Source organism: Humulus lupulus, chromosome 6 (genome assembly GCF_963169125.1).
Source record: "Humulus lupulus chromosome 6, drHumLupu1.1, whole genome shotgun sequence".
In the NCBI taxonomy this organism is placed as follows: domain Eukaryota; kingdom Viridiplantae; phylum Streptophyta; class Magnoliopsida; order Rosales; family Cannabaceae; genus Humulus; species Humulus lupulus.
The window spans coordinates 218772460-218800161 of record NC_084798.1 but is presented as its reverse complement, the minus strand read 5'-3'; the positions used below and the strand labels follow the sequence as shown (position 1 = coordinate 218800161).

The 27702-nt window shown below is 37.7% G+C and overlaps 1 protein-coding gene across 1 annotated transcript; it reads right to left on the bottom strand.

The window, feature by feature from the left end:
* Positions 1-1886: 1886 nt before the first annotated feature.
* On the bottom strand, positions 1887-4537 carry LOC133783385 (protein transport protein SFT2). The gene is made up of 4 exons (XM_062222999.1): positions 4231-4537; positions 2605-2872; positions 2390-2494; positions 1887-2277 (listed from the first exon to the last, which is right to left on the bottom strand). The coding sequence occupies exons 1-4, from the start codon at positions 4431-4433 to the stop codon at positions 2167-2169; spliced, it is 687 nt and encodes a 228-aa protein (XP_062078983.1). The 5' UTR covers positions 4434-4537; the 3' UTR covers positions 1887-2166.
* Between the last annotated feature and the right edge of the window lie 23165 nt (positions 4538-27702).

The following is a 27702-nucleotide window of genomic DNA, read 5'->3' as shown; positions in this document are numbered from 1 at the left end:
GTATTGTAAAGGGTTTAACGTGGGTGAAGCTCTCTCCTAGGATATTAAAAAAAAACTCATTAAACTCGTCCTTTTGCTAAAGCACATTATTAAGATCCAATTATTTTAATTAATGAGTCAAATCTTGTGTGCTATATGATGATGATGATGATGCTTCATACAATTTCTTAACAATTTTAGTGACAGAGGATGTGTAAAGAGTATGTATTCAAAATCCAAAAAAAAAAAAAAATTGAGTCAAAAGACTAATATGAAGAACTAATCTGGGGATTAGTAATTGTTCTTTGTTATTTTTTGGTGGGGTTAAGCTATAATCATTTTAAGTGAATAAATTGTCCCACAAGACTAATCTAATTAAAGCTGGAATTTCAATTATCAAAGCTCTTCAGGAACATAAGACTACTAATACTGATTTTGTACTTTGAAGCTAAATATCATCAAAGTTAAAGAAAGTCCTACCAAATTTAAAGAGATTTTAGCATAAATATTCATGAGCTTTCCTTATATGATAATACAAGTCTCTGAGAAAAAATATTTGGCAATTAAATGTTTAAGTTCTATAAACAATAATTGTTACTGTTATAAAATAACAAGACCTTGATTGCCATAAAAATTCTCAGAAACTAAAATCACCAAATAATGAAAAACTTAAGAGAGTATTTATGCTAAGAAGTCAAGTTTAAACTCAGCACTAATACATTGAATTGTAGTCAAATTAAAGCAGTGAGTTCAATATTTTCAACTATCATTTGATAATTTGGTTGCTAATCAACAAAGCCCTTTGAGCAAGTCATGAAATATTTAAAGCACAAGCAGAGAGCACAGATGGCAAACTCAACAACAACAGCAAGGACAGGTCCAATGCATTGAATAAGGTTTTTATGAATAACCCTTTAGCCCATCCATTACAACAAACAAGCTCATTAAGGCAAACAATACAAACAGTAGAAGTGGAAAAGTGGGCAGAAATGAGTTGTTGTGCTGTGTTATTACATTCATTCCCAATATGCAATCTCCATTGTCAGCAGCATAGAAAGAATTGGTAAACTTTTTGAATTATTCTTATGCTTAAGTGGAGAGACACTTGGCCCATATATGTTAAGGAGACTAAAGACTATACCCCAGTTCTGGACCATTTACAACTAAGCTTTTTCTAATCTAATCTTCTAATGGAAGCAAACTATCACCCACTCAATCTCCCAAGTCTGGTATGTTGAAGTTATGTGTGCCCATTATGGCCCTTCCTCTCTCTGCCCTACCACAACTTGACATTAAAGAACTCTCAAATCTTACCAAATAAACTTATAGCATCACAGAAATATGTTACATGAGCCACATGAGGCTAACTCAAGTGGGTTCGTCTCGATCCCTGTAAACGCAGCAGCATCTGTGCACTTTTATTCATCACTAATATAAAATTATTTATAGTATGCAAAAAGATCAATTTTTGAAAAAGGACTGCATCCTATTCAAGCATCTAGAAAAAATTACTAAAATTAGATCTTATCTAACTTTGCTTTTCAATAAAGGCTCACATGAGAATGTTTATGGCCACTTTTGTTTTTGAAACTATCCTACAACATTTGGGTACCCAAGAGCAACTCAAACCTCAGACCTTGTACATGCCTGACCATTTGAGCTAACCCTCTTGGGTATCGTATATTGGCCACATTGAGTGTTTTTCTCTTCTTCAACATAACCCTATACATTAAGCAGAAATGTTTCCACAAACTTTCACTGCATATGATATTTTACTTTATTTTCCAACCATTTTCTTGGTTTTTATCCTAAATGCTGCTACTTTTTGCTAATAAAGTCTCTCCAACTTTGATGAGAACACAATTTTATTTTCATCTACTCATATCATCTATGCAGGGGGAAATAGATAACAAGGCAAAGAATCCTTCATGTTTACCAGTTTTACTGACAGTCATTAACTATTTCTTGTTCCATTCACCTAAAATACTTTAGGTGAATAAAAGTGCATTTTGTTTTTTTCACACAAATTATATCAGAAACATAGACATTGGGAATAGCTCAATAAACACAACATAAAATCAGTATTACGTATATCAGGCCCTCCCTAGTTTCTACTACATCGGCAAAAATCTCAAGTCGAGTGAGAAATATACAAAGGAAAGAAACATAGCATGAATGAGGTCGAGGTCACCTCCCAAAACATTTCAGTATGGACGAGGTTAGAGCGGATGAAATGAATTTTAAACCCGCTGATCCGCCTGGGAAATATGAAAATGCATAGTATGCAAGTGCAAGAACCTGAAATCATGGAAAGAGCATTTGAATGGGAACCTCATCCGGAAGGTAAAATAATAATAAAATAAAATAATACACAAATAACGGAAAGAGTAATAAGATTGCATGTGGATACCTGTATTACAGAGAAGAGCACAGAGAGAACATAGCTGTGAAGCACCATGGAAACATATATGGTGCCAACCATACTGCCTAAAAATATCAATGTAAAAGGGAGTCTCTGGCAAAATATTTCAAAAAGTGGCAACATGTTAGATATTAACAATCACATCAGCCAGATTATGCTTTTTTTTTTAAAGGAGGAGGGCCTTATCTAGCAGACAGAAGTACCTCTTTCGAAGTCATGTGAATGAACTGATTTTTTGGGCCCTTGAGAGCAAAAAACGAACCGATAATAAAGCCACAGCCAAGTGTAAAGCATATAGCAAATTTCTGAGGCATCAACACCATGACAGGAAGGAACATGGTAAATGCGAGGAAAACAAAAAACACCCCAGTTGCCAGAAATAAACCAAAGTACATGAGAGCTTTTCCAGATGGGACACTACTTGTGGCAGACTGCAAGCTCACAGGTAGTTCTCTCACACCTTTAGAAACCCTGAACAGGTTATTAATAAATTAAACAGCTGCATAAATTATAATGCACCACCCAAAAAAATTACCAACCCAATTGTTACACCACTTATAATCAGGTTGGCTTTATCCTCAATGATTTCTTCACAAAAATTTAAATGGAACTAAACATGACAAAAATAGGATAGGCAAGTTGCCCAACTGTTTGCATTACAACTAAAACAGATATAAGGAGCATAACTGTATTCCACACACAAACGGCACTGTCATCATACAGAACTGAATTGCATTTACAACACATAATATAGAACAAAAACACCCTCCCTTCAATTACTGCACATTGAGGAACAAAAACACCTTCCCCGCCCCAAAGTATCACTTGTGTGTCATGCCCCCATTTGCTAACTTCTTTACAAAAAAATCCCAAGCCCTTTCATAAACACATTGCACAATTTGTTGAGTTGACAAAAGGAGTTGGATTTTAGTTATTATGCATCACAGCATTTGCATGGAAAATGACTTGCTAATATTTGCCGCTTAAATCTTACATGTTGACAATGTAATTCTCTTTTTTTTTTTGTTTCATGTAGTTTCAAGTACTTTTTTAAATGTGGTAGCAATTCCTATATAATTCTCTCTTTTTACACAAACGGTCATTAATCCACACACAAAAACTAATCTCATCAATGCTTTCAAAAGTGACCAAAGAACCATCTCATATCACCAAATTTAATGAGAAAAAGAGAAACTTTTCTATAAATACCAACAAACTAACAGAGTCTTCCCCTCTATACAAAACCTGAGAGCTAACTATCCTATCTTGACTTACAGCTTAAAAGAACCCTCCACTTCATAGTCTTCCCCTCATTCCAACTATAAACACTAACATTCACTTTTCGAAATTGAAGTTTTAATTCAATCACAAATTCATAAGCAAACCAAAGCATATTCTTTCATCAATGCCTTCAAAACATTACAAAAGATCTTTCCTTTGGTGAAATAACTGTCTCAGATCCCTAAACTTATTTCAAAACAAACAAATTCACAAGCACCCAATTTTAAAATTTGAACCACTTTCCAAATCAAAACTGAGAGAGCTGACTTTTCTATCTGGTCCTACACCATGCCAGAATGAATCCTATACTTCATTGCATAGTCCCCATTTCATTCCAACTCTTAACAAAGTAAGAAAATGTTTGAACTTGTTTCAACTCAATCACAAATAACCAGAAGAACCATCTAGATCCACAATCTAAAACCAGAAAACATGTCAAAGCTTGCTTTTTTACAATCTAAAATCAAACATCTGAAGAATAATTATACACATGTAGACATTGGGTTTTCGAAAAATGGTTAAAATTGAACAGTAGAGAATTAGCTTACACAGAGAAGGTGCCGGAAACAGTGTCGTTAGCGGATCGAACGGCAGATTCGAGATCGAAACCCATATTCAAAGAAGAGTCATCGTCTAAATTTTGGGATGCGGCGTAGGAGTTCCAATCAGCTAACAAAGAAGAGGACGGTCTCTCCAGCCCGTCACCGCCATTATCGGACTGCGAAAACCAACCCTGTGCCATTTTCTGCATGATTTTCTCGGCTCCCAAACACCCCCAAGCTCACTTCTTAACTCAAGCTTCTTCAGCTTCCTCAAAATTTAGCAATGAAATTCAATTAAAGAAAAATAAAAATTGAAACTTTCGAATAACAGTCGCGCAAGGCTTATGAATTAAGCAAAACTAGCACGATAATGATGATGAGAAGAAACGACGTCGTTTCCCGTTAAGTATTTTTTTAAAAAGAAATTACTTTATTTTTCTTTGGTGCATTTCATTATTTTTTGGGCACTATTTGCACCCAATATATATATATATAAATACCCCATTAATTAAAAAAATTATATTTACTAAATTTGTATCATTGTCATATAAATTTTAAATAAATAAATAATTATTGATTGATGATTTAGCCAACGACACGGAGTCACTAAAATGATAAAGATTTATCAACTGAATGCAAGAACTAAACAACACAAAAATTTATAGTGGTTCGACCACAGATATTGGTAATGACCTACGTCCACTTAGTGTTTTTATTGATGTACTTAGAAACCTGCGATCAACAAACTAAGGTTTACTGTGAGTTTCACAAGCTCCAAAAATAGATACAAAAGTCGTGTATAAAAGACACTAGTTCTCTCACTACACTAAAATATCTCTTTTGTGTCAGTCAACGCAATTGACTAACGCCGTTGACCGAGAATTAGCATTTGTGGCAGTTGAGCACTGCCACAAATACAGGGGCATTTGCGTCAGTGATAACATTGACGTTGTTAATTGGCGAAGTTTGCGTTAGTGGGCAATTGACGCCGTTAACGCACTGTTTGCGTTAGTGGGCAACTGACGCTAACGGCGTGTTTGCGTCAGTGGGGCACTAACGCAAATGGTTAAGCAAAATGCGCGTTTTGCTTAACCGTTTGCGTCGGTGCCCTACTACGCAAACACGCTGTTAGCATCAGTTGCCCACTGACGCAAACAGTGTGCCACTTTAATCCCAGCCATCGACCTCGAGCCTTTTATTCTCCCAAATTCAAAACTTAGGTTTTCTCCCAAGAACTAGCGGCGCCTCTGACTTCCTAGACCCATTTTAGTGAGTTTTTTTCTTTCATTTTTTTAAATTTTAAGGTTAAATTGATGAACATAATATGTAGTTTTTTTTTTTGTATAGATTTCTGATTTTGAAGATTATATCGTTTGAAAAACCAAAACCCAAAAACCCTTCTCTTGATTTTTTCTCTGACTGGGTTCGCAGGGGTCATGTATGTGGCTAGGGTCGTGGGGGGTGGCTGGCTGGGGACTGGGTACAAGGGGGTTGGGGTCGCATGGGGTGACTAGGAGTTGGGGTCACATGGGGTGACTAGGGGCTGGGTACACTGGTCGGGGTTCATAGCATTTTAAAAAAAAAATATTAATATACCATTTGCGTCAGTGTCCAACTGTCACAAACGTGACATTTGTGACAGTGCCCAACTGACGCAAACACTAGCGTTTGCATCAGTGGGGCACTGCCACAAATGTCAAGTTGTGACAGTGCCCCACTGACGCAAACACCTTTGCGTCAGTGGGGAACTGCCACAAATGCCAGATTTGTGACAGTTCCCCACTGTTGCAAATGACAGCCTGGTTTGCGTCATGCGATTTCGCCTCACATATAAAACTGACGCAAATAACCTTTTTTGTAGTAGTGTCTCTGAATACAAATCATTGCGTATCTTTAAATAAGTATCATGAATCTTATTTATAGGCTCAAGGATACACATATGGGTCGATGGGCCCTGTTTAAATTTTGTTACAAGCGCATTTTAATAATAACAGAAATCATATTCTTTACACATAAATAAGGCCAAATATCTTATAAATATATGACTTATAACTGTATTTGAACTCTGGTTTCGTTACTACGATCAGACTTGATCGCATATGTCAATATACCTTTTGTCGCATTGTTCAACATCTTTCTTGAATCCATCGAGCAACTTCTATTTTGGTCGTTGGTCGACCAGACTGCCATGACTAAACAGTCACGTGCTATTCACGTGCCCCTCAGTTGTGCCATGTCAACAAGTAAGTATTTATTAGGGTAAACAACAATATTATATATAAAAGAATGACATAAACATATTAAATAAAAAATTAAACCAAAACATTGTTTTTTTTAAACGATAATTTTTTAATAAAAAGTAAGATTAAGCATTATATATTATTATAATGACATTTTATATTATTTAAATTTGTATTAATATAAGTATTAAATATAGTCTTGTATTAAATAGTATTGTAATAATAATTTATAATATTTGAATTCATATTAATATAATTAGAAAAAATTATGATTAAATATTATTATCATAATAATATTTTATAACATTTAAATTTATATTAATATAATTATTAAATATTTAGTCTTGTATTATATATTATTATAATAATAATATTTGAATTTAAATTTATATTAATATAATTATTATATATATATAGTTTTATATTAAATATTATTAAAATCAAGATTTTGTGACAAAATTTTTGTCATCTACACACTTTTTAATTCAAAATGACTTAGTAGACAGACACCTCCCACCTCTCAAGCATTTCTTCTGTGCGGTGGTAGATATGTATTAGTTACATAAATAATGAAAATTATTATTTTTTATATTAATTTATATAGGCTCAACTCTTTTCTTTCTTCATATATGACTAATGTGGGACTAATTTAAGATCATTTCACATTTTATTTTATTTTCCCAAATTAAAACCAAAATGCTTCACAAGCGCCATTGAAAGAACCCACTCAATCACTTTCTCACTTATTCTCTTTGTTTTGGACTCATTTTTCTAAGTACTCATCTTCCTTCCTAATTGCATCAACTTCATACTGTAGTTTGTCTACATTCAAGCTTCGCGATGCCATGGCTGCAAGTTTCTTTTCAAAGCTCTCATGGATTCTTGTGAAAAGCCTATATATGGTTGCATTGAAAACATTCTTCTCTTACAGTTGAACAAGAAATGGTTTCAATACTATCTCATCAACATATAGTGTCTGTATTTCGATTCCTTTCAGGTTTTGGAGATTTTCCTTAGTTTCAATGGTGTTTACATAAAAAGTGTCTTCAATAGTTCTCACTAGCTCTTCCAAAAGGCTTTTTGAGAGCTTCCAAAATGAATTAGTTTGGAACCAAATCTATAGGCACAAGTCTTTGCTAATAATTATACAAGATCATAATACTAACTTATCATGACAAAGCTGAGCAATTAAACAGTGAAATCTTACCATTGAGAGTTCAACTCTGCCGTCACCGCCGTTATCGGACTGCGAAAACCAACCCTGTGCCATTTTCTGCATGATTTTCTCGGCTCCCAAACACCCCCAAGCTCACTTCTTAGCTCAAGCTTCTTCAGCTTCCTCAAAATTTAGCAATGAAATTCAATTAAAGAAAAATAAAAATTGAAACTTTCGAATAACAGTCGCGCAAGGCTTATGAATTAAGCAAAACTAGCACGATAATGATGATGAGAAGAAACGACGTCGTTTCCCTTTGAGTATTTTTTTTATAAAAAAATTATTTATTTTTCTTTGGTGCATTTCATTATTTTTTTTTGGGTATTATTTGCACCAAAAAATATATATAGACACCTCATTAATTTTTAAAATTATTTTCAATATTTTTTCTCAATAATTTTTTTGACATTCTTTAAATTAATTTTTTTTGTTAATTTCAATAAGTTTATTTTATTTTTATATTTTATTTTAAATGATGTATAATTTTTTTAGGAAAAAACTTATTGTTATCCCCAAAAATTGGAGATCGATGACTTGGCAATAGAAATGGCAAGTGGCATGGAGTAGTTGGGTGATCTGGCTTAGCAGCAGCCCAGTGCATCAGTGAAGAGTTTGGACTGCTTGAGAGGTGGCATGTCCAAGCCAAGTGCACCCGAGGAGAGTACTTGGGCTAGGGTGTGTGTAATGCCCCAAATTTCCTAATAAGGTTTAGAACCTTGATTAGGAGGCCAGAAGGGCCATAATTGTTTTATTATAGTATTTTATAATCATATTCATGTTTATTTGAATTATATTATTATATAATGGTAAATACATGCATATGGGAGTATTTATAGTTATGAGGGCATTTTGGTAATTTGGCCTGTTGAGGGCATATTTGTAAATTTGGTGCATACTGTAATTTGTGAATGAGATTTCATTATTATGGAGATATATTCGAGCTATTCGGCATGAGACGGTCATATATAATGGATTAGCGGTTTCGTTATAACGGGGTCAATTTTGGGGTAATAGAAATGTTTATTTGATGATAAATTGGAAATATTTGAGATCAGGATGGAATTCTGGAAGTTTTGACTATAATGTCCCCAGGGGTGTTTTCGGGACCCCGAGCCTTAGGTTTTATTTAAGGTTACTTAAGTTTGAAGTAGCTTGTCAGATAAGAACATACATTAGAAAATCTCTCTCTTCCTTCCCAATAGCTTATTTTACCATTCGAAGCCTTTTTGAAGGAATCTCGAGTTCTAGGAGTTAGAATCAAGCGAGGGTCGAGGCATAGCAATCCTAGGAAAGATTAGAAGCTTCTTAACCGAAGGATTTGACGGAAAACAACCCAATCAAAGGTAATCTAAGTTTGAAGTTTTAAGTTTTTAAAGTTTCTAAGCTTAGAATTGGACTTTGTTAATTGTTGAGTTTTTGGTCGGTTTGAGCCTTGGGTTTTGAGGGTTTTGGAGTATTGGGAAGCTTGGGAACTTTGTTTTGATGATTGGGGAATGTTTGGGTATGTTTTTGGAAGATTTGGGGTGTTTAAAAAACGTTTGGGAATGGCCCAGGGTTGGGGGCCGTGGCCCTGTTCTTGAGCGCCGCGGCCCTGGTTCGATGGTGCAGGTGTCAGGAAATTGGCCTTGCTGGGCGTCGCGGCCCTTGCCTCAGAGAACCCTGGGGGCTGCGGCCCAAGGTGCTAGGGCCGCAGCCCTTGCCCTGTTTTCACCCCGTTTGTTCGTTTTGACCCCGGGAACTTAGCTATGGGCCTCGGGAGTGTCCCTACTACTTGGATTAGTTTGGATTGGTCTCTTGGAGGCTAGATATTGGTGTGGAAACCTTTGATTATCATGTTATTGATGGTGTTCCATATTTGGTTATGATTAGGTGACCGCTAAGGGCTTAAAGGTTGATCGTTCTCAAGGGTCGTTCTTATATTGGTTCTAGCTCGAATCTGAGGTAAGAAAACTACACCCTGTGTATATGTGACATGCATGGCTATTATTGGTGCGTGTTGGATTATTGAATATAATGCATGTGATGCATGAGAAACATGTGATTAGAACATGCTTTGAGTATAATATTGTTCAGAGCTTGAGCCTCTGGGTTTGTGCATGATCCTAATTGTATAACACTTGTTTAGTAAGCATGCTGAATACCTTGTTTATAGATATTGAACATGTGATATATGTTTGGTGGCATGGCTTACCTGTGTATGGCACTGACTAGTCAGGGACCGACCCTAAGGTCGATGATCATGCATTGAATGACTCTATGGCATTAATGTTGGACCGACTCTAAAGTCGAAGAACTTATAAGCGCTTGCCTGGTCTAAGACCAGATGCTTATAGCCAGGGCACATGGCCCCGGTGACTGTTCGTCACATGGCTAGGGGACTCTGTCCATAGTTACGACTCTAGAGTCGGGAGATTAGATCTAATCGATGAGCATGCGTTGAATGGCTCCATGGCATTAACGTTGGACCGACCTATGGTCGATGAACCTATAAGCGCTTGACTAGTCTTTGACTAGCTATTCAGAGCCAGGGCTTATGGCCCGGTGACGGTATGTCACATGGCTAGGGAACGTTGTTCCATAGTTACGACTCTAGGGTCGGGAGGAAGGTTATGTTGGTGACCAATCACCATGCACCTATCCTGCTAAAGCTAGTGAGATGCTCACTTATTCATTAAGCCTGATGATCCTATCATCACATGGCTAGAGGGTGCTGTCCCCAGGTTATGACTCTATGGTCATGAGGAAGGTTATGTTGGTGACCAATCACCATGCACCTATCCTGGTCGAACTTATGAAAGGACAACCTACTAGTTAAGCCCTGGTGACCCTATCGTCACATGGCTAGAGGGTGTTGTCCCCACACTTGTGACTCTTATGTTAGTCACCTATTTGTTGAACTGTTGGTCTTGAATAATCAATACAATTACTGTTGATATTATATCATGTCATATTGTGTTTTCTTGCTGGGCTTCGGCTCACGGGTGCTATGTGGTGCAGGTAAAGGCAAGAAGTAGCTGGACCATCCTTGAGTTGGAGAGCTTAGGTGATGATGTGTACATGTACAGCTGCTCGACCACCACGGCCGAGGTTTAAAGTGGAACTAGGGTTGAACCCTGTTTTGCCGCTTAGAACGGCCTATTGTAAATATTTTTGTAATAGACTCTGAAATTATATTTTCGGGATCCCAATGTATATATTAAACGTTCTAGTGAAACGTTACATCTTATCCAAAAATTTTAATCCCTAAACCGCTAATCATACTTAGTTCACAATTTTGGCCAAATGACTCGATTAGCGAGTTTAGCACTGTTTACAAGGCACACCGTAACGGTCCCTGGAGTTGGGGCGTTACAACTTGGTATCAGAGCGGACCAAGGTTTATGGTTCCTGAAGACAAGCTGGGCATGTACACTCATCACTGAAGATAGCTTCACTCAAGGAATGGTAACTATTACTATAGCTATGTGTATAGCTATTTAAATAAAATGTGAATGCTTTACCTGCACATTGTATTAGGGAGCATGAGATTCTGATAGAGCCTGGCTCTTGACTATATGATTATATGCTCCGTGAATATATATATGACTGTGATCATATGATTGCCTGCTCCATGAATATATAATTGTGATATTTGCATGCTGGAGTTGAGGCATGGTTTGAGTGTTGGAAGAGCAGGGATTTCGAGTATGTATGAATGCCATGGGCATGTTTATAGCACTGCAAGTGGTTTATGATTGTGGTGTGGTACGATTTATCCCGTGGGGGAAAAGCCCTTAATATGATTATTATGATTAATGGGTCAAGTTATTGGCTGCGGATTTGATCAGCAGGTTTATTCAAGGCAGGTTGTGAGGCCTGGTGATAGTTATACAGGGCTAGGAGTTACAGCCAGGGTATGAGTTCTTCGTCTGCACCTATGAATGTTTAGCAGGCGCTTACAGATTTGCAACTAAGATTTGCAGAGGCAGGAGGAAGATATCAGGTATCTGAAGCAATAGCGGAGTCTGTTGGGTAGTACTCATTCCTTTGCTATGCCAGGGGTGGCATCAGTTTCAGCTCAGCCTAGGGTTGAGAATAGAGGGGAATTCCTCTGTGGAAGATTCCTGAGGTTTTATCCTCCAGTCTTCGAGGGAGGCCTGGATCCATTCAGAGCTGAGCAATGTATAGGTATGATCAGTTCCATTCTGGATAGTATGGGGCTGGTAGGTCACGATAGAGTGATCTGTGCTACATGTGTGTTGCGGGATGATGCCCGGACGTGGTGGGAGGTAGTATCCCAGACACGAGATACAACTGTGATAAACTGGAAAGAATTTAGGCAGCTGTTCAATGAGAGGTATTACTGTGATGCAGCTAGGACTGCTAGGATGAATGGGCTTTTGAATCTTGTTCAGGGTAATGCATCAGTGACCGAGTATGTTACTAAATTTGTTGGGTTGACCAAGTTTGCTCTTGATATGATACCCACAGATATAACTCGGAAGGAAAGGTTTATTCAGGTGTTGAATCCTGGTATAGTTTAGGGCATTAGAGTTGCCCCAGTGCATGAAGTCTCTACCTATGCTCAGGTGGTAGAGAAGGCTTTTGCTGTTAAAAGTATAGTAGTTGGGCAGCAGAGTGCTGGAGAGCATGGAGCTCAGATAGTGGTATCTCCACTTATTGAAACAAGTAAAAGTGACAGCTGAAAGACTCGTCCAAATGCGCTCGACGCAAGAGGCATCATTTGAGAAAATGTCGAGCAAAGACATGTTTCGCATGTGGTATGGTTGGGCATATTGTGAAGAGGTGTCCTGTGTTAAAGGATGAGCAAGGGGGGATAGACAGCTCGATTCCAACTCGAGTGTTTACTCCAGGACAATCAGAGTCTGAGACCGAGACTAGTTCCTCGGGGATGATGGGTCAGTTTTCTAGTTCTGAGTTTTGAATTTATGCTGTTTGGCTTTGGCGCCATGCTATTCTTTTGCTGGTATGTATATAGAGAAGGGTATATTGATGGTATATGTAGATCACATGGCTACGTTGTGTTGGAAAATGTAACACGGTATTGGCCACTTAAGAGATAAGTTGAGTTATGGGAAGGACTCATCAGGGATTCTGATAAAGCTGGTTATGGCAGGCTTTGGTTTAATCCAGGGTTTGGATTGGTTAGGTAATTAAAGAGCAGTCTTGAATGGCAAGGAAAGTGTAGTAATTCTTGGCTTGAGAGTGGAGAGCCTTGTGTTGGTCAGTTTGGTATATGGTTCTGTGTGCTTATGATACTTGTAGTGAGAGCTAAAGTATTGCAGGGAGATGCATGGAACTCTTAGCTAGCGTGGTGAATATCACTTGGATTGTACCAGTGAGATCAGGACAGACTGGATTAGTCTGTGGGTTCTGAATATGGGTTACCAGATGGTTTGTCAGGACTTCTTGTTATAACAGGAAACTAGAGTGGTGATTGGTTAGTGCCAGAGATGGAATCAGATGTAAATATTATTTTGAGTGGCTCAGTGGAGTTATGAGGATTAAAGGGTTAATTGATGAGTACGATGGAATTCTTTAAGGTGGATCTTGGATCTGGTTAGGACCAGTTAAAGATCAGAGAGAAGAAATTATGTAAAGAATTGTGTTGGTATCAGATTAGAGCACTGTGAGTGCTGAATGTATCTTGAGGGTTGGTTTGACACTAAGTGTTTGCGAGTCAGATGAATAGAGCATTCAAAGGTTTATTTGAATGGAATCTATGATCGTCTTGGACGATGGTATAGTGGTGTTTTCTCTACGGAGAATTGCCAAGAGTGAAGAGTGCCTTGGGGACAGGAGAGTCCATGGATGGTAAAGATATTTCAGGTGCCTTAGGGAAATTGTGCTAGGTCTTTTATGGGCCAGGATCAGTTAATGGATTGTTATGACATCCTAGTGGTAGAGAAGAGTGATTGCCTATGAAACATGTTGATTAGAGAATTTGACCAGGACTGGAGTAGAGTTTCTGGTGGACAAGATGGCCAGTTTATTGTTTGAGATTATTATCTCAAGAAAGATAAAAGAAAAGGTAGTTAAGCGAGCCACAGATGGGCAAAATTGAATGAAAAACTTTAGCTGGATTAGCTAAAGGTGGTATAGTGGCAGGTATGAATTTATGGTGGTATAGAGATCGGACTTGGGATCCGATTGTAATGCCCCAAATTTCCTAATAAGGTTTAGGACCTTGATTAGGAGGTCGGGAGGGCCATAATTGTTTTATTATAGTATTTTATAATCATATTCATGTTTATTTGAATTATATTATTATATAATGGTAAATGCATGCATATGTGAGTATTTATAGTTATGAGGGCATTTTGGTAATTTGGCCTGTTGAGGGCATATTTGTAAATTGGGTGCATACTGTAATTTGTGAATGAGATTTCATTATTATGGAGATATATTCGAGCTATTTCGGCATGAGATGGTCATATATAATGGATTAGCGGTTTCGTTATAACGGGGTCAATTTTGGGGTAATAGAAATGTTTATTTAATGATAAATTGGGAATATTTGAGATCAGGATGGAATTCTGGAAGTTTTGACTATAATGTCCCCAGGGGTGTTTTCGGGACCCCGAGCCTTAGGTTTTATTTAAGGTTACTTAAGCTTGAAGTAGCTTGTCAGATAAGAACATACGTTAGAAAATCTCTCTCTTCCTTCCCAATAGCTTATTTTACCATTCGAAGCCTTTTTGAAGGAATCTCGAGTTCTAGGAGTCAGAATCAAGCGAGGGTCGAGGCATAGCGATCCTAGGAAAGATTAGAAGCTTCTTAACCGAAGGATTTGACGGAAAAAAACCCAATCAAAGGTAATCTAAGTTTGAAGTTTTAAGCTTTTAAAGTTTCTAAGCTTAGAATTGGACTTTGTTAATTGTTGAGTTTTTGGTCGGTTTGAGCCTTGGGTTTTGAGGGTTTTGGAGTATTGGGAAGCTTGGGAACTTTGTTTTGATGATTGGGGAATGTTTGGGTATGTTTTTGGAAGATTTGGAGTGTTTAAAACGCGTTTGGGAATGGCCCAGGGTTGGGGGCCGCGGCCCTGTTCTTGAGCGCCGCGGCCCTGGTTCGATGGTGCAGGTGTCAGGAAATTGGCCTTGCTGGGCGCCGCGGCCCTTGATGGAGGGCGCCGCGGCCCTTGCCTCAGAGAACCCTGGGGGCCGCGGCCCAAGGTGCTAGGGCCGCAGCCCTTGCCCTGTTTTCACCCCGTTTGTTCGTTTTGACCCCGGGAACTTAGCTATGGGCCTCGGGAGTGTCCCTACTACTTGGATTAGTTTGGATTGGTCTCTTGGAGGCTAGATATTGGTGTGGAAACCTTTGATTATCATGTTATTGATGGTGTTCCATATTTGGTTATGATTAGGTGACCGCTAAGGGCTTAAAGGTTGATCGTTCTCAAGGGTCGTTCTTATATTGGTTCTAGCTCGAATCTGAGGTAAGAAAACTGCACCCTGTGTATATGGGACATGCATGGTTATTATTGGTGCATGCCGGTTGATTAATATGTATGACATGCATGGTTATTATGATGCATGTTGGATGATTATTATGTATGACATGCATGGCAATTCTTGATGCATGTTGGTTGACTGTTAAATGTGACATGCATGGCTGTTATTGGTGCATGTTGGATTGCTGGATATATTGCATATGATGCATGAGAAACATGTGATTAGGACATGCTTTGTATACTGGGTGTGATATCGTTCAGAGCTTGAGCCTCTGTGTTAATGCATAGTCCTAATTACACTGATATATGTTAAGTAAGCATGCTGGATACCTTGTTTATGAATATTGGACATGTGATATATGTTTGGTGGCATGGCTTACCTGTGTATGGCGCTGACTTATTAGTCAGAATCGACAATGGTGTCAAATCCGTCTGTGAAGCTGTGACTTATTAGTTAAGTTCACCACGGGCTGAGCACTGGTCGTGTTTTACCGACCCAAGGGTCAGAGGTGGCAGTGCGTTGTAAACGCCGGGCCAAGTAAAGATTGGATCCAATCAAGGTCGGCATTGAATGACTCATATGGGGTATTAATGCTGGACCGACCGGAAGGTCAATGAGAACTATAAGCGCTTGCCTGGTCTATGACCAGATGTTTATGGCCAAGGTATATGACCCCGGTGACTGTTTGTCACATGGCCAAGGGACGCTGTCCATTGCACGACTCTAGGGTCGGGAGGAAGGTTATGTTGGTGACCATTCACCATGCACCTGTCCTAATCAAATTTAAGAAAGAATCACTTATCGGTTAAGCCCTGGTGACCCTATCGTCACATGGCTAGAGGGAGCGATGCTCATTATTGTGACTTTTGGCTATTGTCACCTATCTGGATGGACCGATGGTCCAAATGACTACTTTGGTTATTGTTGATATTATATCATGATATATTATGTTTTCTTGCTGGGCTTCGGCTCACGGGTGCTACGTGGTGCAGGTAAAGGCAAGAGGAAGCTGGACCATCCTTGAGTTGAAGAGCTTAGGTGATGGTGTGTACATATGCAGCTGCTCGTCCGCCACGGCCGAGGTTTAAAGTGGAACTAGGGTTGAACCCTGTTTTGCCGCTTAGAACGGCCTGTTGTAAATATTTTCTGTAATAAACTCGAAAACTTTATTTTCGGGATCCCAATGTATAAATTAAACGTTCTAGTGAAACGTTACATCTTAACCAAAGTTTTTAATCCCTAAACCGCTAATCATACTTAGTTCACGATTTTGGCCAAATGACTCGGTTAGCGAGTTTAGCACTGTTTACAAGGCACACCGTAACGGTCCCTGGGGTTTGGGGCGTTACACCGATGGCCATTGAGATCAACTGAGAGATTCTGGATGAATCTCATATTATTCTTTTGTTCGCTTCATTCAGGCATCGTGAAAAGGTAACAGGATGTGAAAGCTTTATAGTGATGGCCTGAGATGAAGGGAGATATATTGAGGCATGTGTAAAGCTCTTAACCTGTTAACAGGTCGAGATAGAATATCAGGAAACAACAAGGCCATTACAGCCTTTGGGTATTTCATAGTGGGAATAAGAGGGCATTGTGATGAGTTTCGCGGTGGGGTTCCCAGGTTGTTGGATCGTTATGAGTGGACATTAAGTCATTGTGAACCGGTAGTCCAAGTGAGTTTATTTTATCAGTAAGGATAGATGAATAGTACGGTTGATCAATATTGGAGTCTCCTTGTGAGACGGATAGAGTGCCTTCGTGAATTCAAGGTCTATCTTATTAGATGAAGACTTTATTGTGACTTCCAAGTTTTGGAAGGGTTGGAAGGCCATGAGAACACAGATAACATTCAGTGCAGTTTATTACTCTCAGACTGGTGGCAAATCAGAGAGAGAGGGTTATCCAATTATTATTGGAGGGACATCTTATAAGATGAATGCGTTGATGTATATCTGGATCCTGAGGGGGTTCAGGGGATTAATGAGATTACCAAGGAGTGGAGCTTGGATGCTCACTTCTCAGAATAAATGAAAAAGTTTTACAGAATTAAGAAGCAGGAATGTGGAAATTCCAAATAGGAGAATGTATCTTCTCTAAGGTATCACCATGGGAAAAGGGGTGAGGAATTGAGATAGGTTAAGCTCTAGTTTGCTTCAGCAATTGGAACCTAATTGGGTCAGAGCAGGGTGACTCTAAAACAGCTTTACTTTTTGGCACTGACAGTTGTATACAGTGAGTTATGTGCTTCCATGCAGTGGGCATGGGCTGAAGCAACTTATGAGTTGAGTGATGAGAATCTGAAGGTTAAGGTTAAGTATTCCGGTAAGGAATAGCCAGTTCAGATGGTGACATAAGTAATGAGATTCTATTGAGCAGAATGTACCTTGGGTTAAGGTAAGGCTATGGAAATAGTGAGGTTAAGGAATGACTTAAGGAATTTGCGATATTCGTGTGGAATTCTTGTTCCGAGCTATCGAGTAAATTTCGAGGACGAAATTTCTGTAAGGAGGGGATAGTTGTAATGCCCCAAATTTCCTAATAAGGTTTAGAACCTTGATTAGGAGGCCGGAAGGGCCATAATTGTTTTATTATAGTATTTTATAACCATATTCATGTTTATTTGAATTATATTATTATATAATGGTAAATGCATGCATATGGGAGTATTTATAGTTATGAGGGCATATTTGTAAATTGGGTGCATACTGTAATTTGTGAATGAGATTTCATTATTATGGAGATATATTCGAGCTATTCGGCATGAGACGGTCATATATAATGGATTAGCGGTTTCGTTATAACGGGGTCAATTTTGGGGTAATAGAAATGTTTATTTGATGATAAATTGGGAATATTTGAGATCAGGATGGAATTCTGGAAGTTTTGACTATAATGTCCTCAGGGGTGTTTTCGGGACCCCGAGCCTTAGGTTTTATTTAAGGTTACTTAAGCTTGAAGTAGCTTGTCAGATAAGAACATACGTTAGAAAATCTCTCTCTTCCTTCCCAATAGCTTATTTTACCATTCGAAGCCTTTTTGAAGGAATCTCGAGTTCTAGGAGTCAGAATCAAGCGAGGGTCGAGGCATAGCGATCCTAGGAAAGATTAGAAGCTTCTTAACCGAAGGATTTGACGGAAAACAACCCAATCAAAGGTAATCTAAGTTTGAAGTTTTAAGCTTTTAAAGTTTCTAAGCTTAGAATTGGACTTTGTTAATTGTTGAGTTTTTGGTCGGTTTGAGCCTTGGGTTTTGAGGGTTTTGGAGTATTGGGAAGCTTGGGAACTTTGTTTTGATGATTGGGGAATGTTTGGGTATGTTTTTGGAAGATTTGGAGTGTTTAAAACGCGTTTGGGAATGGCCCAGGGTTGGGGGCCGCGGCCCTGTTCTTGAGCGCCGCGGCCTTGGTTCGATGGTGCAGGTGTCAGGAAATTGGCCTTGCTGGGCGCCGCGGCCCTTGATGGAGGGCGCCGCGGCCCTTGCCTCAGAGAACCCTGGGGGCCGCGGCCCAAGGTGCTAGGGCCGCAGCCCTTGCCCTGTTTTCACCCCGTTTGTTCGTTTTGACCCCGGGAACTTAGCTATGGGCCTCGGGAGTGTCCCTACTACTTGGATTAGTTTGGATTGGTCTCTTGGAGGCTAGATATTGGTGTGGAAACCTTTGATTATCATGTTATTGATGGTGTTCCATATTTGGTTATGATTAGGTGACCGCTAAGGGCTTAAAGGTTGATCGTTCTCAAGGGTCGTTCTTATATTGGTTCTAGCTCGAATCTGAGTAAGAAAACTACACCCTGTGTATATGTGACATGCATGGCTATTATTGGTGCGTGTTGGATTATTGAATATAATGCATGTGATGCATGAGAAACATGTGATTAGAACATGCTTTGAGTATAATATTGTTCAGAGCTTGAGCCTCTGGGTTTGTGCATGATCCTAATTGTATAACACTTGTTTAGTAAGCATGCTGAATACCTTGTTTATAGATATTGAACATGTGATATATGTTTGGTGGCATGGCTTACCTGTGTATGGCACTGACTAGTCAAGGACCGACCCTAAGGTCGATGATCATGCATTGAATGACTCTATGGCGTTAATGTTGGACCGACTCTAAAGTCGAAGAACTTATAAGCGCTTGCCTGGTCTAAGACCAGATGTTTATAGCCAGGGCACATGGCCCCGGTGACTGTTCGTCACATGGCTAGGGGACTCTGTCCATAGTTACGACTCTAGAGTCGGGAGATTAGATCTAATCGATGAGCATGCGTTGAATGGCTCTATGGCATTAACGTTGGACCGACCTATGGTCGATGAACCTATAAGCGCTTGACTAGTCTTTGACTAGCTATTCAGAGCCAGGGCTTATGGCCCGGTGACGGTATGTCACATGGCTAGGGAACGTTGTTCCATAGTTACGACTCTAGGGTCGGGAGGAAGGTTATGTTGGTGACCAATCACCATGCACCTATCTTGCTAAAGCTAGTGAGATGCTCACTTATTCATTAAGCCTGATGATCCTATCATCACATGGCTAGAGGGTGCTGTCCCCAGGTTATGACTCTATGGTCATGAGGAAGGTTATGTTGGTGACCAATCACCATGCACCTATCCTGGTCGAACTTATGAAAGGACAACCTACTAGTTAAGCCCTGGTGACCCTATCGTCACATGGCTAGAGGGTGTTGTCCCCACACTTATGACTCTTATGTTAGTCACCTATTTGTTGAACTGTTGGTCTTGAATAATCAATACAATTACTGTTGATATTATATCATGTCATATTGTGTTTTCTTGCTGGGCTTCGGCTCACGGGTGCTATGTGGTGCAGGTAAAGGCAAGAAGTAGCTGGACCATCCTTGAGTTGGAGAGCTTAGGTGATGATGTGTACATGTACAGCTGCTCGACCACCACGGCCGAGGTTTAAAGTGGAACTAGGGTTGAACCCTGTTTTGCCGCTTAGAACGGCCTATTGTAAATATTTTTGTAATAGACTCTGAAATTATATTTTCGGGATCCCAATGTATATATTAAACGTTCTAGTGAAACGTTACATCTTATCCAAAAAATTTAATCTCTAAACCGCTAATCATACTTAGTTCACAATTTTGGCCAAATGACTCGATTAGCGAGTTTAGCACTGTTTACAAGGCACACCGTAACGGTCCCTGGAGTTGGGGCGTTACAGTGTGCCCGGTCGGACCTTGGTCCGAAGAAAGCCCAAGGGTGGTGGTCAGATCTTGGTCCGAGGAGAGCTCAATGGTGTGGTCAGATCTTGGTCCGAGGAGATCCCAATGGTGTGGTCGGATCTTGGTCCGAGGAGAGCCCAAGGTGGAGTGGTCGGACCTTGGTTCGAGGAGAGCCCAAGGGTGGTGGTCGGATCTTGGTCCGAAGAGAGGAGAGTGCCATGTTAGACGAGAAACATGGCATGCTAGAGGAGAGTGTCATGTTAGAGGAGAGATATGGCATACTAGAGGAGAGTGCCATGTTAGGCGAGAGGAGTGCATGTCCTACCAGCATGCACATGTCCTACCTCTATGCACATGTCCTACCAGCAAGTGTATGTCCTACCAGCACTTGCATATGTCCAGCATGCATGTGTCCGACCAGCACTTGCATGAGTGGTCAGTAAGAGATATGGGTCGACCAGATAGAGGAAGACTAAGTCAAGATTCCCAGAAACAGCTTCAACAAGAACCGGTCTTGGCACGCGCGAGAATCTCTCATTCTTCCCACAAATTGGGGGTTTTGTTACATTTTGAATGTTTTTTGTAATTTAAATGTAATAAATATAATAAAATATCATAATTCTAGGAGATATCAGATGTATGATCCTAAGCCTATAAATATATGGCTTATAGGATCAGAAAAGGGGCTCTCTCTTCTTTTGAGAGACTTTTGGGAAATTTTGGGTCTGAGTTTTCTAGAGAGAGAAAGTGCTGGGATCATAACGAATTCTTGTATTCTTGTAATCTGTACTGAAGAAACTCAGTTGGCTCAGTTCATCTCATCTTGAGTACAGATCTATAATCACAACTCTAAGTGGATTAGGCTATTACCAACATATTGGGGCTGAACCACTATAAAAATTATGTGTGTTATTTACTTTCTGTTCAAAATCGTCTGTGTCGTTTTATTTCTCTTGAAGGTTTATCGTTTTTGACGTTCTCACGTCGTTGACCAAAAATGCGGTCAACACTTATTGTTTGACAAATTTTTATATATTTTTTGTTTAAATTTTTATTTTATTTGAATATTTAAAATATATATTATTTATATATTTTTTTAGAATATGAAAAGGAAAAAAAAATTAGAAAATGTGAGCATAAGTTGATAAAAATAAATATTATACATTAATTTTTAATAAAAATAGAGTGTCTTAATCAAATTTTGAGGTGCAAATATAATCATTATGATTTATATCACTAGAGGTCTCTATTTTCTTGTTTGAAAAATATCATTTAAGTCTCCAAACTTTATTTTGTATTACTTAGATACTCAAACTTGCTAAATGTGTATCAAATAACTCTCTCGCCTTCAAACTTCCTTGCTCTCGACATGTCCGAAGCTCCGATGTCCTCCCCCATCGCCCGTCTCCGTCTTCATTCCTGACAATGTTGAAATGTTGGTTTTTTTATTATTATTTGTGGAATTATATTAACACCCCAAAACTTTATTGAAGACACCTTCATTTGTTATTAAAAATTAACATAAAATATTTATTTTAGGATTTTAGCATAAATACCCCTTGAGTTTTTACTATTTGACAATTTAGTTATTGAAATTTTTTCTAACAATCAAGTCCTTAAGTTTCAAAAACAATAGCAATTAGTTCCTCTTAGTTTTTTTTTTTAACAAAATTATAATTTTTCTATGGATATTATTGACATTTTTTTTCAAAATATTATACACCTCCAAATATTTTTACACATCATGTTGCATTGAAAATATTAAAAAGAAAATCATAAGCTAAACATTTTGAGAAAAATAAATAAGGATCTAATTGTTACTTACTATTTAAAGAAGTTAAGGACTTAATAACCACATTTTTGTTTCTTTCTCTCAAGGATGAATTGCCAAGTAGGCCATATTTATACTAAAATCTCTTTATTTTAATTTTGAGAAAATACCAGTTTGATACCTATATTTTTATTGAATACGCGATCGACCCTTGTATTTTGTTAAATGACAATTCGAACCATTTGTTTTGCAGAATGAATCAAAATAGTACCCTAGATCCGATTTCGGTCAAAATATTTTCAAATATAATATTTCATTCTCAGCTCATCGACCGCTTTCTTTACTTCTCTGAACTCATCCCATTGATCTTATAACTACTTTGAGTTTAGCTTCCAAGACAGAATAAGCCACACATAACTGCTTTGAGTTTTGCTCCCGAGACAAATTAGGGTTGGGAGTGTTGAATTCCCACATAGACATGATTCTTAACTGGGAATCCTTGAAAACTAGCATCAATGAATCCTTGAAAACCATGATTCTTATGGTTGTTTTCTTATAAATGGTTTATACTTTTTTGGACCCTGTGTTTTTTCTCATTACTTGTTTGGACTATGTGTTTTGACAAATTACTTTTTGGACTATATGTTTTGTAAAATGGTTAAAATATAACCTAAACTCAATTTTGATGAAGAAAAAATTGAATATAACAACACAGTTTTTAAGCAGAATGATTTTATTTTTGTTCTGAATTGTTAGTTTAGTAAATTATTTGTGATTTTAGTTTAGAAAACATTGATCAAAATCGGGTTTAGAGTTCTATTTTAACCATTTTACAAAACATAGGGTCCAAAAAGTAATTTGTCAAAACACATGGTCCAAACAAGTAATGTAAAAAAATATAGGGTCCAAAAAAGTATAAACCCTCTTGTAAACGATAATGACAATAACAACAAAATTAACGAGATTTGTTAGAATAAGAAGAAACACGATGAAGAATATAATGACTTTTGCAAGTCCAGTAAACTAAACCCAAAAAAGATGCTCCACCTATTTTCCTATATTGAATTTTTTTCTTCTTCTTAAAATTGGGTTTAATATTTTATTGCATATAGGTTGTTGTTGGTTCCTTGTTGTAGGCTTCTATGTCTTAATTTTACAAATAATATTGTTTGATTCTCTTGAAAATTAAATAATTAAGGTATAGATTTTATATAAAAATAAATAATTAACTACCTTAAAAGAAGTAACATGGATTTATTTTTTATTAAATCAAATTTTTTTAGGACCTAAATCTTAATTTTAATACTTAATGCATTCAAAATCTACTTTTAAAATATTTAATATTAATCTAAAAACAAAAATTAGTTTCTAAGTCATCTCTTCCTAGTTATATATATATATATATCACTTTTATATAAAATTCGTGTATTTAATAGATTTTTATTTGTTTTAATCGTTGTTTTTTTGTTAAGTTTAACAAAATATTATAAATATTTAATGAAATATACTTTTAAAATCAATTAAAAAAATATGTTAGAATAAATGTTTAGTAATTATATTAATATAGATTTAAATATTAAAAAATATTATTATTATAATAATATTTAATACAAAATTAGACTTTTAATAATTATATTAATATAAATTCAAATGTTATAAATATTAGGATTATAATAATATATAATACATAATTCGAATTTATATAAATTTTGAGTGGAATAAATATTTAGTAATTATATTAATATAATTTATAATATTACAAAATATTATTATTATTATAATATTTAATACAAAATTAAATATTTAATAATTATATTAATACAAATTCAAGTGTTATAAAATATCATTATTATAATAATATATAATATACAATGTTAATTTTTATTATATTTTTTATCATTTATATTTAAAAATAAAATATGTTACTTTAATTTTATTACTTATTCTAACTTATATAAATATATATAGGACAATTTTTTTATAGGGACTTCACTTTAAGCCCCTATCGGTAGGGCTCTCAGTGTTTCTCGACCCGTGAACAGTTTTCGGCGCGACTTTTTTTTATGACCGTATATATTGTAGCTATTTAGAGCATCCTGCAAATTTTTCAGAAAATTTCGAATAATTTACAGTATCAAAAACTAGGTTCAAACATGTTTTCCACTCGCATAAAAAAAATTAGTCACGCGTGCAACAACATGTTTGAACCTAGTTTTCAGTACTGTAAACTATTCGGAATTTTCTGAAAATTTGCAGAATGTTCTAAATAGTTACAATATACACGGTCTTAAAAAAAATCGTGCCGAAAACTGTTCACGGGTTGTAAACACTGAGAGTCCTACCGATAAGGCTTAAAGTGAAGCCCCTATAGGAGAATTCCCCTATATATATTCATATTAAATAATAACAAACATTATAACTATATTATATATAAATGTCGTGCGTGTGTACAAATAGGATGATTGTTTAAATACATAAGAAATGAGAATATCATTTTCTTCAATTAAAAATAACCTTTTTATTTAATCGATGAAGTGTAATTTGAATAATATCATGAATGTTTTATACCTTTAATAGAGTAGTTTGTGATCTAAAAAATTATCATAATGTTTTGGTTTGACTTTTCTTTTAATGTGTTTATGTCATTTTGTTATGTATAATATTATTTATTTATTTAAAATTTATATGAAAATCATAAAAACATAATAAAATATTAATAAATTTTCTAAATAAAACTAAGTAAATATACATTGCACATTGCTTGCACCTATATATATATTTATACTAGATACAAGTAACGTGTAATGCACGTTGTTTGCTTAGTTTTATTTATAAAAAAATTCAATTATATTTACTAAATTTGTATCATTGTCATATAAATTTTAAATAAATAAACAATTGTTGACTGATGATTTAGCCAACAACACGGAGTCACCAAAACGATAAAGATTTATCAGCTGAATGCAAGAACTAAACAACACAAAGATTTATAGTGGTTCGGCCCCAGATATTGGTAATGACGTATGTAATGCCCCAAATTTCCTAATAAGGTTTAGGACCTTGATTAGGAGGCCGGGAGGGCCATAATTGATTTATTATTGTATTTAATGATTATATGCATGTTTACGTGAATTATATTATTATATGATGGTAAATGCATGTATATGGGTGTATTTATAATGATAAGGGCATTTTGGTATATTGGCCTATTGAGGGCATATTTGTAAATTGGGTGCGTATCGTAATTTGTGAATGAGATTTAATTATTATGGAGATATATTCGAGCTATTCGACATGAGATGGTCATATATAATGGATTAGCGGTTTTGTCATAACGGGGTCAATTTTGGGGTAATAGAAATGTTTATTTGGTGATAGATTGGGAATATTTGAGATCAGGGTGAAATTCTGGAAGTTTTGACTATAGTGTCCCCGGGGGTGTTTTCGGGACCCCGAGCACAAGGTTTTATTTGAGGTTACTTAAGCTTGAAGTAGCTTGTCAGATAAGAACGTACGTTAGAAACGTCTCGTTCTCTCTCAAGGACGGTCCGTTTTACCGTTTGAGCGTTTTCGAAGATATCTTGAGTTCTAGGATTCGGAATCAAGCGAGGGTCGAGGCATAGCGATCCTAGGAAGGAATAGAAGCTTCTTAGCCGAAGGATTTGACGGAAAACAACCCAATCAAAGGTAATTGAAGTTTAAGTTTTGAGTTATTTCTAGTTTCTAAGCTTTGAATTGATTTTGTGAATCGTTGAGTTTTCGGTTTGTTTGAACCTTGGGTTTTGAGGGTTTTGAGGTATTGGGAAGCTTGGGAACTTTGTTTTGATGATTGGGGAATGTTTAGGTGTGTTTTTGAGGACTTTGAAGTGTTGAAAACACGTTGGAGAATGGTTCTGGGTTGGGCGCCGCGGCCCTGTTCTTAGGCGCCTCGGCCCTAGCTCGAGTTAGCAGGTGGCCCTTCTGTTCCGCTGGGCGCCGCGGCCCTTGTGTGGGGTGCCGCGGCGCTTGCCTCTGGAAATTCTGGGGGCCGCGGCCCAAGGTGCTAGGGCCGCAGCCCTTGCCCTGTTTTCACCCCGTTTGCTCGTTTTGACCCCGGGAACTTAGCTACGGGCCTCGGGAGTGTCCCTACTACTTGGATTAGTTTGGATTGATCTCTTGGAGGCTAGATATTGGTTTGGAAACCTTTGGGTTATCATGTTATTGATGGTGTTCCATGTTTGGTTATGATTAGGTGACCGCTAAGGGCTTAAAGGTTGACCGTTCTCAAGGGTCGTTCTTATATTGGTTCTAGCTCGGATTTGAGGTAAGAAAACTGCACCCTATGTATATGTGACATGCATGGCTATTATGATGCATGTTGGTTGATTACTGGGTATGACATGCGTGGTTATTCTTGATGCATGTAGGCTGACTATTAAACGTGACATGCATGGCTGTTATTGGTGCATGTTGGATTGTTGAATATATTGCATATGATGCATAAGAAACATGTGATTAGGACATGCTTGTATACTGGGTGTGATATCGTTCAGAGCTTGAGCCTCTGTGTTAATGCATAGTCCTAATTGTACTAATATCTGTTAAGTAAGCATGCTGAATACCTTGTTTATGGATATTGGACATGTGATATATGTTTGGTGGCATGGCTTACCTGTGTATGGCGCTGACTTATTAGTCAGAATCGACAATGGTGTCAGATCCGTCTGTGAAGCTGTGACTTATTAGTTAAGTTCACCACGGGCTGAGCACTGGTCGTGTTTTATCGACCTAAGGGTCAGAGGTGGCAGTGCGTTGTGAACGCCGGGCCAAATAAAGATTAGATCTAATCGAGGTCGGCATTGAATGACTCATATGGGGTATTAGTGCTGGACTGACCGGAAGGTCAATGAGAACTATAAGCGCTTGCCTGGTCTACGACCAGATGACTATAGCCAAGGTATTGACCCCGGTGACCGTTTGTCACATGGCTAAGGGACGTTGTCCATAGTTTCGACTCCATAGTCGTGAGGAAGGTTATGTTGGTGACTAATCACCTTGCACCTGTCCTAAACAAGCTTATGTCGAGAATTACGCATTGAATGACTCATATGGGGTATTAATGCTAGACCGACCCAAAGGGTCGAAGAACTTATAAGCGCTTGCCTGGTCTACGACCAGATGACTATAGCCAAGGTATTGACCCCGGTGACCGTTTGTCACATGGCTAAGGGACGTTGTCCATAGTTTCGACTCCAGAGTCGTGAGGAAGGTTATGTTGGTGACTAATCACCTTGCACCTATCCTAAACAAGCTTATGTCGAGAATTACGCATTGAATGACTCATATGGGGTATTAATGCTAGACCGACCCAAAGGGTCGAAGAACTTATAAGCGCTTGCCTGGTCTACGACCAGATGACTATAGCCAAGGTATTGACCCCGGTGACCGTTTGTCACATGGCTAGGGGAGTTAAGCCCTGGTGACCCTATCGTCACATGGCTTGAAGGAGCGATGCTCATTATTGTGACTTTTGGCTATTGTCACCTATTTGTTTGGACTGATAGTCCAAAATGGTTATTATGATCGTTGTTGGTATTATATCATGCTTTATTGTGTTTTCTTGCTGGGCTTC